Source organism: Rhipicephalus sanguineus, chromosome 4 (assembly GCF_013339695.2).
Source record: "Rhipicephalus sanguineus isolate Rsan-2018 chromosome 4, BIME_Rsan_1.4, whole genome shotgun sequence".
Taxonomy (NCBI): Eukaryota; Metazoa; Arthropoda; class Arachnida; order Ixodida; family Ixodidae; genus Rhipicephalus; species Rhipicephalus sanguineus.
In genome coordinates, this window is record NC_051179.1 from 83,365,706 (window position 1) to 83,382,856 (window position 17,151).

General features: G+C 47.6%; 1 protein-coding gene across 1 annotated transcript in view; it reads right to left on the bottom strand.

Moving 5' to 3' along the window:
* LOC119390351 (calsyntenin-1) overlaps positions 1–17,151 on the bottom strand; it is a 241,135-nt gene that overhangs the window by 43,931 nt on the left and 180,053 nt on the right. The window contains exon 2 of the mRNA XM_037657958.2: positions 7,299–7,400. Coding sequence (XP_037513886.1) covers positions 7,299–7,400 — 102 coding nt within the window. The remainder of the gene's footprint in view (positions 1–7,298; positions 7,401–17,151) is intronic.

A 17,151-nucleotide genomic window follows, 5' to 3' on the forward strand; every position in this document is an offset into this window, starting at 1 on the left:
ACACGATGAAGGGCGCGACAACAACAGAAGCGCCCTGCCTAAGCCCCGCTCCGACAAAGAGAATTCAACTTAAAAGGGAATTCAATTAGAAGATAATTCAATTAGAAGTCTTCTTGCCAGCACGCACGTGCAATGGCGACACGTGGCGCTCGCGTAAAAGGAACGGAACGCATGCAGGGCTGCCATTGCAACGGCACGAATCTTCTTCAATTCTCCACCGATATCTGCACGGGGCACTAGCTCGTCTCTTACTTAAAAGGCCGTTTTCAAAAGGCGCGTGAGGCTCGCGTTGATTAACCAAGACGCTTCGCTCGGCACTGTTTGGATACCACGTCGAAATAGCTCTTCTGTATATTTAACGGTCAAGCATGAGCAGCGACACGTGAAAGCCTTCATGCGTGAAACCGCCGACTGAAGAATAAGCAGCGTGGGGGGAGGGGGGGGGGGGGGGAGGGGGATCTGTTATAGCCCTCGGCTCCTCCACTTGGTAGAGTGAACTAGTTTATTCGTGATCAGTAAACGGCTATCACTATAGTTAACACACTCGTTGTTGAAAAAAATACATTTTTCATCTCCAACTAATATTTTCGCGTTCAGCAGGCGAACTATCTCTTGTTGACATACTCATGGCTAAATATATATATATATATATATATATATATATATATATATATATATATATATATATATATATATATATATATATATATATATATATATATTCCCGATCTACGGGTCATACCTGCATCGGCCGCCTCGGACTAACGCGAAGTCGCGTTAGTAATTCTGGAAACGCTGAAAAATGAAAAATGTTGGGCTTTTTAAAACAACAGACAAGGGTTTGCACGAAAGCCTTCGGCGTATTCTCTTATAGGAGATAAAGTCTTTTTAGAAACAACTAAACAGTGTTATGACCTGCTTGTCCAGTAATTGGTTACGAATTAATTCCATTGAAGACAATTGCAAATTGCAAATGACGTCTAGGGCACCCCTTCTGTTTTCCGTGTTCTTGGTACTTTGTGCGTACTGAAGACGTATGATTCTGTCCTTTCATTTTTTAACGTTGTATGCCTCAGTACTTAGTACCACAGACAAACATTAAAATCACATAGTCAGGCGCCTAGTTCCCGCATAAAATAGGAAACGACGTTCGGAGAAGCGATAATGAAAAGCCGTGCCGAGAAACAATTACGTTTTAGTGCAAAAGGATGTTACAGTCGCCAACCAAGCCTAAACGGCCGTCGACAGCAAAAGCCAAACGGACCGTCGCAAGAACACGCAAATGGCTCAACGTTTGCTGCGTACTTAACGGGACGCACGGAAACGAGCGCGACAAGAACGAAAAAAAAAAAAAACAGGAGAGAGAGAAACGAATTCTACGCGCCACGTTGACGATTCCACTGCGACGACGCCACCAACCATAAATGCTACTCCCCCAGCACGCGCCTTGCAAGCTGGCTTTCCCGCCTAACGCGACTGTTAGACGGGAAAACAGTCTGTCGCGAAGCGGTGGGGTAGAAGTATGGAGGGAAAAGCGCCGTGAAAACGAACGTGCAGCGAACGAACAATCTCTCTCTCTCTCTCTTTTTTTTTTTGTAAGCGAAAGCGAGAAGCTAACAGCCTACAGCGGTTCGTTCATCCTCCTCCTCTTCTCTCTCTCTCAAATTCTCTCCCTCCCGTGTACAACACGACAGAAGTTTTTCGCCGCGCACAGTCAAATTATCCATTCTAACGACCCCGAAGAGAGAAATGAGAGAAAATTCTAGAAAAAACAAAACAGAACAAAGGAACAGTAGGAGGAGAAGAGATTGGTCGTAATTTCACTACCGCCTGGGGAGCAAGCAATATCCGCCGCCCGGAAAAGTGCCAACGGGTGTGCCCCGACCAACGAAACGGTTTCTTTCACTGCGTACCAACGACGTCATCAGTTTGCAGTGTAAAAGGGAGGGGAGTGCTTACGGATGAAGGTGCGCTGGAATTGCCGAGAACGGGCGAGGGCGTATAACCGGTGATCGATATTGCCGAAGACCAAGGTTACAAGGGGAGAATAGGAGAGAGTGCTGTAGAAAAGAAAAAAAAAAAGAAATACATTTAAAACATCGAGCTCGAACTGCGGGACAGCGACGCCTGTGGTTCGGGCCGGCGGAAAGGGGGCGAACTCCGTTTCTCCTGACGACGCTGTCGTCAAGCGAGTGATTCGAGCGCTTCTATGGCTGAAAACGTTTTAAGTCGCGGAGGAGAAGGGGAATAAAGAAGATTGATGGCGATGATAACATGATCTTGCGTGTCACTTGTACGTACAAACAACGGGTTGTTTCCAGCGAAATGTACGCTTGGGAATTTCCGGAATCGATCTGCAAGTAAGTGCGACATCGTGAGTGAGCTAAGTGTCCGTCCGTCCGTCCGCCCGTCTGTCTGTCTGTCCGTCTGTCGGTCTGTCTCTCTGTCTGTCTGTCTGTCTGTCGGTCTGTCTCTCTGTCTGTCTGTCTGTCGGTCTGTCTGTCGGTCTGTCTCTGTCTGTCTGTCTGTCTTCTGTCGGTCTGTCTGTCTGTCGGTCTGTCTCTCTGTCTGTCTGTCTGTCTGTCTGTCGGTCTGTCTCTCTGTCTGTCTGTCGGTCTGGCTGTCGGTCTGTCTCTCTGTCTGTCTGTCTGTCGGTCTGTCTCTCTGTCTGTCTGTCGGTCTGGCTGTCTGTCTGTCTGTCTGTCGGTCTGTCTCTCTGTCTGTCTGTCTGTCTGTCGGTCTGTCTCTCTGTCTGTCTGTCGGTCTGGCTGTCTGTCGGTCTGGCTGTCGGTCTGTCTCTCTGTCTGTCTGTCGGTCTGGCTGTCTGTCTGTCTGTCGGTCTGTCTCTCTGTCTGTCTCTGTCTGTCTGTCTGTCTGTCGGTCTGTCTCTCTGTCTGTCTGTCGGTCTGGCTGTCTGTCTGTCTGTCTGTCTGTCTGTCGGTCTGTCTGTCTGTCGGTCTGTCTCTCTGTCTGTCTGTCTGTCTGTCGGTCTGTCGGTCTGGCTGTCTGTCGGTCTGGCTGTCGGTCTGTCTCTCTGTCTGTCTGTCTGTCTGTCTGTCGGTCTGTCTCTCTGTCTGTCTGTCGGTCTGGCTGTCTGTCTGTCTGTCTGTCGGTCTGTCTCTCTGTCTGTCTGTCTGTCTGTCTGTCGGTCTGTCTCTCTGTCTGTCTGTCGGTCTGGCTGTCTGTCGGTCTGGCTGTCGGTCTGTCTCTCTGTCTGTCTGTCGGTCTGGCTGTCTGTCTGTCTGTCGGTCTGTCTCTCTGTCTGTCTGTCTGTCGGTCTGTCTGTCTGTCTGTCGGTCTGTCTCTCTGTCTGTCTGTCGGTCTGGCTGTCTGTCTGTCTGTCGGTCTGTCTGTCTGTCGGTCTGTCTCTCTGTCTGTCTGTCTGTCTGTCTGTCTGTCGGTCTGTCTCTCTTGTCTCTCTGTCTGTCTGTCTGTCTGTCTGTCGGTCTGTCTCTCTGTCTGTCTGTCGGTCTGGCTGTCTGTCTGTCTGTCTGTCGGTCTCTGTCTGTCTGTCTGTCTGTCTGTCTGTCGGTCTGTCTCTCTGTCTGTCTGTCGGTCTGGCTGTCTGTCGGTCTGGCTGTCGGTCTGTCTCTCTGTCTGTCTGTCGGTCTGGCTGTCTGTCTGTCTGTCGGTCTGTCTCTCTGTCTGTCTCTGTCTGTCTGTCTGTCGGTCTGTCTGTCTGTCTGTCTGTCTGTCTGTCGGTCTGTCTCTCTGTCTGTCTGTCGGTCTGGCTGTCTGTCTGTCGGTCTGTCTCTCTGTCTGTCTGTCTGTCTGTCGGTCTGTCTCTCTGTCTGTCTGTCGGTCTGGCTGTCTGTCGGTCTGGCTGTCGGTCTGTCTCTCTGTCTGTCTGTCGGTCTGGCTGTCTGTCTGTCTGTCGGTCTGTCTCTCTGTCTGTCTCTGTCTGTCTGTCTGTCTGTCGGTCTGTCTGTCTGTCTGTCGGTCTGTCTCTCTGTCTGTCTGTCGGTCTGGCTGTCTGTCTGTCTGTCGGTCTGGCTGTCGGTCTGGCTGTCTGTCTGTCGGTCTGCCTGCCTGTCTGTCTGTCTGTCTGTCTGTCTCTGTCGGTCTGTCTGTCGGTCTGTCTCTCTGTCTGTCTGTCTGTCTGTCTGTCTGTCGGTCTGTCTCTCTGTCGGTCTGGCTGTCTGTCGGTCTGGCTGTCGGTCTGGCTGTCTGTCTGTCTGTCTGTCTGTCGGTCTGTCTGTCTGTCTGTCGGTCTGTCTCTCTGTCTGTCGGTCTGGCTGCCTGTCTGTCTGTCTGTCTGTCTGTCGGTCTGGCTGTCTGTCTGTCGGTCTGTCTGTCTGTCTGTCAGTCTGTCTCTCTGTCTGTCTGTCGGTCTGGCTGCCTGTCTGTCTGTCTGTCTGTCTGTCTGTTAGATAGATAGATAGATAGATAGATAGATAGATAGATAGATAGATAGATAGATAGATAGATAGATAGATAGATAGATAGATAGATAGATAGATAGATGACCGCGAACTCTAATTTCACCTGACAGCGAACCTGACTGGGTCGACGGAAGAGAATGAATATTTAGTGTAACTCTTTCCCCGTCCTCCACTCAAAGAAAATGGACGAAAAAGGGTTGACAGCACTGCGGCACCGGTGAGCATGAGGAAAATGGATACTGATGAGGCGGTTTTCGACGCTTTATAAAGCGACCGCGTGATGTATAGGGCAGCGTATTATACGCACGCTGGCACCACACGTGCATAGATTACAGCTGAACACAATCCCGTCATCCGTCTTCCTCCTCTTCTTCTTCTTGTTCTTCTTCGAGAAGATAAGTGGATCAATTTTCTAACCGGATCTAGAAGACCTTGAGAAGACACTGCTTCCAAGTTAGGGTGCACGCGCGTTCAGGTTGTTATAAAGATCAGCCGGTGTATGTACCGTCCCTCTGTCGCCTAATGAAAATCCTGAAATCCAGTTTTGTCGCAACGTTCCTGTATTGGAGGTGTGATGACGCAAGGGTGAGACACTGTGTATTACGTACAGGTATCCGTAGAGAGGGAAAAAGGAAATGAAAGAAGGAAAACTTTTAGGAGCCTAACGCGTGTTATGCAAGCGCGCTTAAATTGATGTCCGAGACACGAAAGAAGAAGACTGAAAGAGGAGGATCGAATTTCTAATTTCGAGTTAAGGCGAAGTCGCTGCCACCTCGTTACGCAAAACGAAATAATTATCTCTACGACGTATCGGTGACCGATGGTTCCGAAAACGCTGCAACCTGAGAAAATAAAGGAGAATAATGTAAAATAATACCTATCAGCAGGTGCTGCGGGAGCGTCTCGAGCGCGTGCTCAGTCACGTTGCGAGTCATCGAGAATAAAGATCTACAGTAACACGTTATATCGGGTGTTTCCTTTCCTTTTTTTTTTTTAGCTACTGAGTGTCTTTTATTTGTTTGTTGAAAATCGCGCGTATCACTTAGCGGAAGTCTACAACCCTTAAGTCATATTACTCTAAGCAGCGGACACGAGAGGATTTTCGTTTGTCCGCAAACTTCCTAGCATTTTAGCGCTTTACCGTAGCCGTGAAAAATGAGCGGCCTGATAGGTGGCGTAATCTGGCGGGGGAGAGATGAACTAGGCAAAAAAAAAATAACTATAATTGCAGTAACCAAGTGTACTCTACTTCACTGCTGGTGTACATTTCAGGCAGCGGCGCAATCCGCCTTTTTCGCGGGGCCGCGCGCGCATGCGGGCTTTCCATGGCGAGAAAGTCGCGAAACGCTGTGACTGGGTCTCCGCACGCCTTTTTACTTATTACATGAAGTAACGTTAGTTAATAATATCTGAGGTTTTACGCGCCCAAACCACGATACGATAATGAGGCGCTCCGAAGTGGAAGGGCTCTATATATTCCGACCATCTGGTGTTCTTTAACATGCCCTAACATGGCATAGTATAGAAACCTCTAGCATTTCGTCACTATCGAAATGAGACCGCTACGGCCGGGATCAAACCCGCGACCTTCGTGTCAGCAGCCGAACACCGTTACCACTGTACCATTACGGCAGGTGTAAGCTCCAGTGTTAGGGTCCCGTTGCGATCGTGTACTTTGGGACCCTCGTCTGTATATTTTACTCCCTGTAACATCCTTTTACATCATGATAATAAACTTATTTATCGATCGATTGATTGATTGATTGATTGATTGATTGATTGATTGATTGATTATCACCTGTATTTAATATAACTCTTAACTTCAACGCGAACCATCGATTTCTAGATTTTACAAGACTGTTTATGAATATTCGGGAAACTGGAAGCAAGTGCTCGACCGGATATGCTTTGCAGAGAAACACGACTGTCACTCGGTGCACGTGCCGCTAAAAGAAAGGTAAAAGACGTCACAGCAGGTACAAAACACTTTAAACTGGTGACGTCCTTCGTGTCTCGCCGTCTGAATCCGTGCAGACGAGCCCTCAACGCGCGAACATACGTGAATGGCCACTCTAAAGCGAAAGCGTACATTTGCGAGTGGGCCAAGCGCGTGCCAGAGGACACTCGGTGAACAGACCCCAAGCTGCAAAGTTATTAAGCCTACGCATTTCAGCGACACGAGCGCGCGCCGCTAATGAACCCGGAAGAGGCGCGCACCCGCACCGGTGTACACGCGGCACGCATCGCAAAGCCACCGAGCTAGAAGGCCTATACAAAGCTAGAAGACCTATACAAAGCCAGAAGGCCTATAGAAACTTTGTCGCATGTTTGGACTGCGCGACGACTTCGAAGTGGAATTCATGGTTATATGCGGGCGAAAAGATCCGTTAGAATTACACGGAATAAATAAACACCGAGGAATGATTAGGAAAGATAAAATAGCACAAAAAAAAATACAGAGCACACAGAAAGACGCACAGCTACAGCACTGTATCTGTGTGTCTTTCTGTGTGTTTTGTCTTTTTCGCTGTTATCTTTTCTACGTATGATATCCAACTCGCCCAAGCATCCGCTTTAGTTAAACTGATGAATAAATCAACGTAGAAAAATCTGTTCACTGTAAACCCTAGGTTTCCTTTTATTTATCCTAGTGCGATGTGGCTAATATCGACTGTTCGATTTAATTATATACGTTAACGTTACGTATGAGTGCGACATTATCAGTTTTTTCATTTTTTTTTTACGCCCGCGGTCTTGATTACTTGCACTGATACGTGAAAAATATAAGCCGGCGTCGACTAAACCTGTCATCATCACTCGAACGTGATAAACGAAGAAAAGGAAAATTACATGTACATTGCGCGTTGCCTTCCCAAGAAGCTACCACGCAGAGTTAAAAGTAAATAAGAGGCTCACCGTCAAGTACCCTGATCCTGGGCATAATCTCGACATTCCGGCTGTTCTCCTTGACGATGGCATGGTAGCCCACATCCGCGTTCACGTGCTCCAGCCGGGGGGCTGCGAGAGGGAAAGAGAGAAGGTGAGAGAAGAACCTTGGTGCGTCATCATTAAGCTCTCATCCTAGCTGACGTCATCACATAACGAACAGCCTACCTCACAGACAGGCATCTTACACTTGGATAGGCCGAGTGTAAGTTCATCTTACAGCACAGTACAGAATCCTTGAAGATTACCTTGTAACTCTGAACTACACTGGTCGCGTAAGCACAGGAATAACAAGTACAATCACAAGCATATGCATACACAAAAGCGCTACAATCCCAACGTTTCGTTAAGGCCTGTGGAATTAAAAAAAAAAAGCGTACTACGCCGGTGCATTCCCTTGCACACGAGCCGCGTATGTGCCTTAGCTCAAAACTCTAGACGCGTTAAAAAAGAAAAAAAGAAAAGAAAAGAAAACATGTAGTGCTGCCTTCACAGAACGTCTCTGACAAGAAACGACAGCATTTACACGGTACAGGTTAGCGAGTCCGTCCGTTGAACTTTGCACTATGGCTACATTGTGCAGCTTGAGTGAAGTGTGAAGACGTGAAGGCATATATGTATTTGATGTCGCCTTATTGAGGGCTCATGTCCGTAGAAATCTAACAAGATGGCAGCGGCGTAGCCAGAAATTTTTTTCGGCGGCGGGGGGGGGGTTGAACCATGCTTTATGTATGTTCGTGCGTTCGTTTGTATGTGTGCGTGTATATATACGCAAGCAAAACTGAAAAATTTCGGGGGGGGGGGTACGCTCCTGCAAGATGGATACGTTTATAAGTGAGCTGCCTGATACAGTTCCCCCCCACCACCACACACACAAAGAAACAAGCACACACACACACACACACACACACACACACAACACACACACACACACACACACACACACACACACACACACACACACACACACACACACACACACACACACACACACACACACACACACACACACACACACACACACACACACACACACACACCTCACAGCTTTTCGCAGGCTTACAGAAAGCATTATGACGCGATGCGCTAATCAATGCCTGTGCATCAGGGCACGTCGACCGTGGTTGCCATGGAAGCAAATGGTTCACGCCACTCCGCGTACTGTGCTACAAGCACTGCTCAAATAAAACGCCGGTGCGCGGACAAATGGTCTCGGCTGAGCCTTACACTAGCGAGAAAAGCATACGGCCGTTGGGTCGATTCTAAGGCCGCAATGGCGCGGTCAAGATTGTCGCCGAGCTCATCGAATCCACATTGCGAAGAAAACGGTCAGACAAGCATTTTCAGATATTCTTTCTTCCGGGGTGGTAACGACAGAGAGAGAGAAGCCTGAAACACTTTTTCACGCACTACTGCCACTCCATTCAAATGAATAGTCGCGGAGAACCACGCGGACTTTTGCTAGGCAACTTTTCTTATGCGCGCCACTCAGATCAGATATGAGCAAAGGAGGTAAAAGGAGGCCACGCGGCAGTGCCGCATCCGGCATCTGCTTTGTGGAAGCCACAGAATGTCGAAGGTGGACGAAAAGAAAAGAAAAAAAAAAAACAGGCACACACATTAAAGGGTGGTTGGAGCTTGGATCGAGGTGAGTAAATGAAACGGAGACCGCCACTAGAGCCTGGAGACAGCGTCGAAAAGCCATCCCCAATTGAAGTCACGCAAGAAGAATCCAACTGATTCAGCAAAAAACAAAGAACGCCCGTATACGTACAAAAACATAAAAAAAACCTGCGCGCAATCTCATCTCGCACCCTGTGTGTCGGTGACGATCGCTGCTTTGGAGGGATGCGAGATTTGGAAACGTGGAGACAGGAGAGAAAGACGCGAGTGAGAAAATAAAAATAAAATAAAAAGGAGTGAACCTCAGGGCTCCGAGTTGACGAGAAATCGGACACCCGAAAATTAAAAAAAGAAGAAAAGAAAGATAGGAAGAGGAAAGAAAAACAGAAAAGACAAAGCGAAACGAAAGTGTAAGTATACTTAAATAAATAAAAAAAAGTGAGATGCGAAGCCGAAACGGTCTTAAATGCGACGCAGAAAGGGAGCACACCGGGCTGTCCTTTCATTGCCAGTCTACAGCCCCCCCCCCCTCCCCTCGTCACACCTCAGCGCCCCATACCGGGCGCTCTTCATCCGCGACAGGCCCCATTGGGGAGACGCACAAAGAAGGTTTTCTAAAGGAATGACGGGAGAGGGGCATTCATCTCTCCATGTGCATGAAGCGAAATAAGAAAGAGGAAAAGGAAATCAGACGCCATTCGTGTCAAGAATCAGGACGGATCTCGCCTGCCAAACGTTAAATAAAGCGAGGAGGAACAGAAATAAAGAAACAGTGACTCGGAGAACGGAATTAAAAATAAAATAAGAAAGGAAGGAATGAGAAAGCAAACGTGAGACTACGCAGGAACAGGAGCGTCTTAATGGAATGAAGAAGAAAAAAAACAGTGAGGAAGGGATTGGCAGTTCAGAGAAACAGACCGATGGAAAAAGAAAGAAAAATGTGACACGGAAAAACACGACAGCCATACGTTGGCTGGAAAGGAGGAAATAGAGAGATACTGAAATAAATGAAGGTAAGACAAGGTAACATAAGGTAAGGTAACGTAACTAGGTGTTGTCGAGCTGCAATGTCGACACCTTTCTCTGTACAGCAATTTCCTTTATTTGTACAGCATCTCTGCGCAAGTCTGGGACAAGGCGGCTTCGGAACCAAAGTAAACACATTCGGGAAGGAACAGGAAAATGAGGCAAGATGAAGCCCCTTCGGCGCGTATGTGAGTGCCCGTTGCTCTAGGGCGGAGGCGAGCAAGGGGAAGCCATTGATTTTTGATACAGAGGCCCGTACACGTGCTCCGTATGCTTAATTACAATATGTGCCCCATGCCACATATTGCAATTTACTATTGGAATCAGTGAGGTTGCAATGCACGTTCATTTTGTGGAAATTATTACGACGTTGGCACGACATAGTTTCGAAATATGTGCGTGCATTCCCGATATTCTGCAACGAAGTGCCCGTGTTAGTCATGCAAAATTTATCCCGCACCGTTTACCGATGCGTATCGTTAAGGAAAGCAAGACCCGAAACCCGTTAATTTTACCACGAATTCGACCGGGCTTAACGATAAACCTGTGCTAGCTTCACATTTGAAAATTCCTTTCAAGTAAATGTATGCGCCCAACCGACCGCTGCGATGGCGTGCAAGTTTAGGCCCCTTTCAGCGAACTTCTTCGTTTGCTAGGCGCTCAGTTCGAGAAGGCTGCATAGGTAACAAGCACTGTTATTTTACTCATGCCCCAAACCCTTACAAAACGCGCGGGCTGCGCAGCAAAAGCATTTTCAACGCCGCTCGAGGGAGCTATTTTTCGGAACCCGTGTGCTGAACCACGCATGCATCCTTGCGTCCGCCTCACGGTGTTCTGCAACCAGCGCTTATACTGTTGTTTTCTTTACTTTGTTTAATCTACACAGCCAACCCTTCGTCACGCTGCTAGAAACCCGTTTGCCGCTCAGCACCCGAAACGCTTGAAATTTATCGCTCGGCTTTAAATACGGACACGGGCTGTCGAACGTAAGCATACGTGCGCGCCCGGGGCCGGCTGTATATGGTGCGGAGCCGTAGGAGCCTGTTTATTTATTCTCCGCGCGTCTGCAAAAAGAAAGAAAGAAAGAAAGAAAGAAAGAAAGAAAGAAAGAAAGAAAGAAAGAAAGAAAGAAAGAAAGAAAGAAAGAAAGAAAGAAAGAAAGAAAGAAAGAAAGAAAGAAAGAAAGAAAGAAAGAAAGAAAGACTCATGTTGCGAAAGGGAGAATCGAACCGTCATAAGGAAAACAACGCTCGAGGGTTTTCGACGGCACGTCTTCACTGCACACGTAAACGTGCGCCTAGGGTATGCTTCTCCTCCTCCTCCTTTTTTTCTAAAACAATGTACTACACTCTAAACCTCCCTCTCCGCACTTTCTTGCCAGCCAGGAAAACGAAAATATAGTGGAAGGTGGGGAGGAGGGCAGATGGGGGACGAAGGATCTGAGCATGCGCAGTCGCTGCCAAAGCCTCAGACCGGAAACGAGGGGACGGCAGCCTGCAGCCGTAGCGAACGTTTTTCGTGCTCGCAAAATACCTCTACGGCGCCGCGAGGTTTTTACGTAACATTCTTCAGTGCCACTCTCTCTCTCTCTGTCACCCCCTCTCTCTCTTTCAAGCCTGCAAAGGAGCGTAGGTAATATCTGCAGAAAATAGCACCTCATTCTCTTCACAGTGACTTTCTTTCTCTCTCTCCTTCGTCGGTGAGAAACGCGCTGGGGCTTGCTTAACGTTTCCAGACACAAAACGGACAGCGTGAAAATAATAAAAAAAAGAGGAAAACAAAACGGTTGTGACGTGTTATATGTGTGTGCGTGAGCGTGTGTATATGGGATAGGCGCGAAGCCGAGGAGGAAGAAGAAGAGGGTGACCGGGGAACGTCGTCATAATATTCGTCTACGGAATTCGGGGAGGATCCACGGGCACAAACATCACACAAGCAAGCAGCGCGCACAATAAACTCGCTGGCTCGCGGCACGTACACACATATATAAAGGAAGTGAGATGAAAGGTGGTGGAAGGTGCGTACGTAGACAGAGCATAAAAGCCACGAGTTCCGTGCGTCGCTAGGATTTCGGGACGACGGAAGTGCTTCTCTCTCTCTCTCTTTCGTCACACGCTTCCTCGCGGCATCGTTTCCGCTCTCCACCGAGCTATAACCTGAGCTCCATCCGAACGCCATATATACGCGCACCTTTGCAGAACTTCGCTTGTACGAAACGACGCCCGCCCATCTCGTGTCTTTCCTTCCTTCTTCCTTCTTTCTTTCTTTTTTTTTTGTAAACCTCGGAGCCCCCTCCACCAAGCGGAACACGTAGAGCCCTGATGGACGTGCCTGATGCCGCTTGACAGAACGAGGAAAGTGAGGAGGGGAGAGAGGGAGAAACAAAGGAGATCCCCCGCCTTTTTGGTATGCGAGGAAATGACGACACGTATATATTCGCCGTCAAGCGCACATCACTGTTCACGTGTCTGGACGTCTCCGACTCTCTCTCCACATACTGTATTTCGTATCTTTGTGCTTAGTTCTATACGCATCTCCCAGTGTAAGGTAGCAAAACTGATTTTATGTACTGGTTACACCTTCTGTGTCTCTCTGTTTTCTTTTCCCATTTCCCTCATCCACACTGTTGTGCTTTTTGAGCACCATACGGGTCTGTGGGAGCGCCTTTGACTGTTGCATAATGCGACAGACACATACGCGTCAGCGCATTTATTGATCATTTCCTTCTTTCTTGCCTTCCTCTCTCTCTTTTCTTTTTATTCCCCTTTCCCAATCCCTCAGCGCAGGGTAGCCAACTGAATATGTTTCTGGCTAGCCTCCCTGCCTTCTCCCTTTCTGTTTCCTTCGTTGCTTCCTCATCCGTACAACTAGAGTATAATATTCAGAAAATCTGAACGCGTCGTGGCAAAGGTGCCCCCCTTACAAGTTTAGTTCATGATTGCACGGCTCTTGCACACGCGTTTAACCCATGTGACTGAGTTGAGCACATTAGGTCATTGCAATAATAGCATTGTCTGTAAGCTTTTCTTCAACTCAGCGTCCACGACATTGGAGCCACCGACACTGCTGGTCCTAATCCGGTTCTAAGTTAGTGGTTTACGATAGAAGGGCCGGCTGAACCTACGCGTAACATTCATGGCATATGGAATGTCTCTGCGCAATAAATCCTGCGCAACGACTTGAGCTACAAAAGATTCGCGATGATTCGGCAGAGTACTCAAAGTATACACTGCGTCAATTCGAGTTTCGGTCATTAATTTTCCACTCGCCGACGGGAAGATTAACTACCGCGCCGACATTACACCGACGAAGCGAGTTTGAAATATTGAGACGTACGGATTAAGTTCGGCGGAGAGTCCGTGACCGGAAGTCGTGCGTCATCAGAGAGCGCGACTTCCGGCCGCTTATGGGATATGAGAAGTTTTCGAATATGAGTCCAATATACTTCGTTTCGAATCATCAAAGTTTTTAGGACTAGCGATTCTGCCATTCGGCTATGGCTGAACATATCTATTCATTACGGTAATTGAAACGTGTCCGTGAACTTCGTGTTTCGTCACTCTGCCGAAGCTGATCTCAGAGGCCACGCAGAAAGAGGCGCGTGGTTGAGATCTGCTCCGCAAGGTGCCGCAACGATCGCAGCTGCTCACAAGAAAAAAAAAAAAGCGTCGGCTCTTTCAATGAACGCATTCAGTTAATTTCCGGACAGTTACAGTTGACATTTATCTTAAGTTACCTTATGCCCCGATATCATATGTATCCCATGTAGCGTTTAACTTCAACCAGAGTCATCGACTTCATTTTCTGATGACTTTATCTGAATATTCGAAAAACCGGAAGTAGGTGCTCGACCGGAAGCGCTTGGAAGAGAAGCAAGAGCGTCACTCGTTGTTGGTGCCATTAAAATACAACGACCGAGCTTTTCATGCACGTAGTCGGCCGTCGTAAGCGAATTCCTGCAAATGTCACGTTGACGTTTCACACTTTGCTAACTGACAAGCATGTTTGACGTAACGAACTTCTTGGGAAGCCTTGTGTGCGCATCACAAAACAACGTATCCCTTTAGTATTCCATCTGTGCTCCTTAAATTTTATGTTACATTGAGGTGCAAAGAAGTACAATTCGCATTAGATTCGGATATCAAAGAACCTGACTCTTCGGGATATCCGCTATCGCTTCGACTCGAGAGTATGGTTATATCCAGCAGGGGCGTAGCCAGGGGGGGGGGGGGGTTGGGGGGTTCAACCCCCCCCCTCCAAAAATTTTCAATTTTGCTTGCGTATATATATACACACACATACAAACGCACGCACGAACATACATAAAGTATGGTTGAACCCCCCCGAAAAAAATTTTTGGCTACGCCTCTGATATCCAGGTAAACTAACCTTAGCATTACATTCATCCCCTCTTACATTAAATGCAGGATGAATAATCGTTTTAAAAGAAGACGAAACGGAATGTCGCACCAAGCCTTAATGACCATTCGGCGCAGTAGCAAGCAACGCGCTGCACACAAGGAATCGACGGAATCGAATCACCGACACTCTCTAACTTCACGCATATATTTCGCTCCTTCCCTCCCACTTTTCATATTTCACGTCCACTTCCTCCCCTAATTTTTTTTTAATTCGTAGTTTTTTTAACACGAAAGTGTTTTATGCCGGGGTCCACCACGGCTCCACTGACGCATTTCCGTCACGGATATGACGTTGTAAAATATAAAGACTAACATATGGCAAAGAAAAAACTAAGTTCCGTCACCAGGAATCGAACTTACGACCCCTCTGTCCCCAGCGCGCAGCGCGAAACGACTCCGCCACAAACGGCACGTTCTTCATCATACTAACGGCGTGCTATTTATATACACCATTTGCCAGTGCGGTACTCAGAGATCAGGGTACATCAGCGTGTTTTCGTTATCACTAGCGAGATGGCGCGAAGGGCTCGAGGAGCGCGCTTTAAAGGTCGTCGCCCCCCGCGTTGTAATGAGCGTGTGCCTCTAAGGGGCCTGGTGGCTCCTAGGCACGCGCTTATCTTGTACGCCTTGCGCTCTCACCGCAAGTTTGTGTTCAAGTTACAGAGAGCACGAAGGTCATTTCGCTCACTGCAGCGGCCGCTTTTGCGAATGGAGTGCGCTGCTCACAAACAAATTAGTTACAACTGTGACAGCTCGCGCTCGTCCTATGTATACTTGTGCGTTCGTTTCGTGCGTCCTCCTTTGTATTTGACCAGCGCGCTTTAACTGTCGAGCTGTGACAGTTGTTAGTTCGCGCTCATCCTGTGTATGTTTGTTCCGTGCGTCCTTTCTGCTTGAGCAACGCGTTGGAAGTTTCGCGCTGCTTGCCGTTCCTCGCGTGACATTACAACTTGTTGCTATAGCATTCATTCCTTCGCCCTCGGGGCGACACAATGCACAACAAATGCTCAACTACGTCTGTGAAGACACGTTTTACTTTCGTGTTATACCGATTCCTATGACAGAGGGATCAACCATGTTTTTTTTCATTGTTGTTAGTTTCATTGACGAGAGCGAGTAGACGACGTAAGGGACTCGCACAGTTCTTTAAACAAGTATAGAAACGCACGAAAGAGCCTGAAAACACGCGTCTTAACTCCTGCCACACAGCCGCCCAACAAAACACCACGAACGCGCAACAAAATCAAATGCGAGCTACACCGCGAAGAGAAGCGAGATCTTTTGCTATCCTGTAATTCATCTCTTCCATTCATTCTATCTTTATACTTATTCTTTCTCTCTCTCTCTCTTAGTCCTCATTTCTTTGCTTCATCCTCTTTTTCATTCCTTCTTCATTCCATTTTGTTCTTATACAATCTTTGCTTCATATGTTCCTTCGTTTCATTTATTTATTTATTTATTTATTTATTTATTTATTTATTTATTTATTTATTTATTTATTTAATTATTTATTTATTGATGTCCTTTTCTTCCCCTTTTTTGTGTTTCGGTCTATAATTCCTATGCTGCTTTCTAAAGACGAGAAGCAGGGCGTGGGCGTGGAAGAACGCATTAGGCCTAGATCCCTCGCTGGAAGCCAAGGATTTTGCGCCGCACAGTTGAAACAAACCTGGCTGATGTGGCCGGGGTGCGCGAGGGGATATGCAGAGGCAAAAAGAAAGAAAGGAGGGGGAGAGGGGGAGGACGAGCTTTACCGTAACCCTATAGCTGTGTATGGGCTATAGGCTCCGGCCTTAGGCTTGCGCCGCGGCGCTGAAGAAGAAGAAGGGGCCCCGGGAAAAGCGTGGAATCTCTCGCGCTCTGGCGCGCGCGTCGCTTTGTGTAATTTCTTTTTGCTTCCGTTTCTCCTTTTCTCTTTTTTACCCGGCGGGGCTATATGCGGACTCAGGGGAGCCAAAGTCAAGGCTGCTACAAAGCGACGGCCGAAACGAGCGGCTCGCGCAAACGACCGCGGCGCGCTAGGAATGCGCCGCCCGTATAAACCGCGGGGAAATAAAAAAAATAATGCGGTGCGTCCTCGTAAAATGTGCTCGGCGTAATGGCGTGTATACGGGACGAGCACAGCAGAAAAGAAAGAAAACGCGCGTTAAAATAGAACGCGCCCAAATGACGAGCGCTCTATGTATTCAACTAAGAACTGAGTCTGGAAACGAGAGATATAGAGAACTAGAACTAAACGGAGCAAAATAGAAACTCAGAAACAGCTACGAAAGCGTAGTATGTATATAGTAGAATAGAAATGTGAATATGCACAACCCGCCGCTGTTCTCGAGGTGGCGAGTTCGTTTCCCGTCCGGCGCCACCCCATAAAGGTGAGAGCGAAATGCAAAAGCGCTCGTTTACACAAACCTAGGTGCCGTGGCATCCGTCACAACTCAATTTGAATGTATAGGACGTTAAGTACAGCTTAATTTTTCTTCAAGACATACATTTACGAAAGCCTTACATATATAGTTCAACACCTCACCTGTTTAGGAAAAGAGCGGCTGATTTCCCACTTCGAACACGTAATTCGGTTAAGAAAGCTAAACATACATGTAATACCTTCTTAGTGCTTCTGAATATGTGCAGTGTTTTTTTTTCTTGTTTTTTGGGTTTGCATGATTAACCCACACCTTATCAAGACGTCTCCCGTATGTCACAGCAAGACGTCTTTCAGGCTTCCTGAGAAAGACACCTCGTAGCCGTCTTGA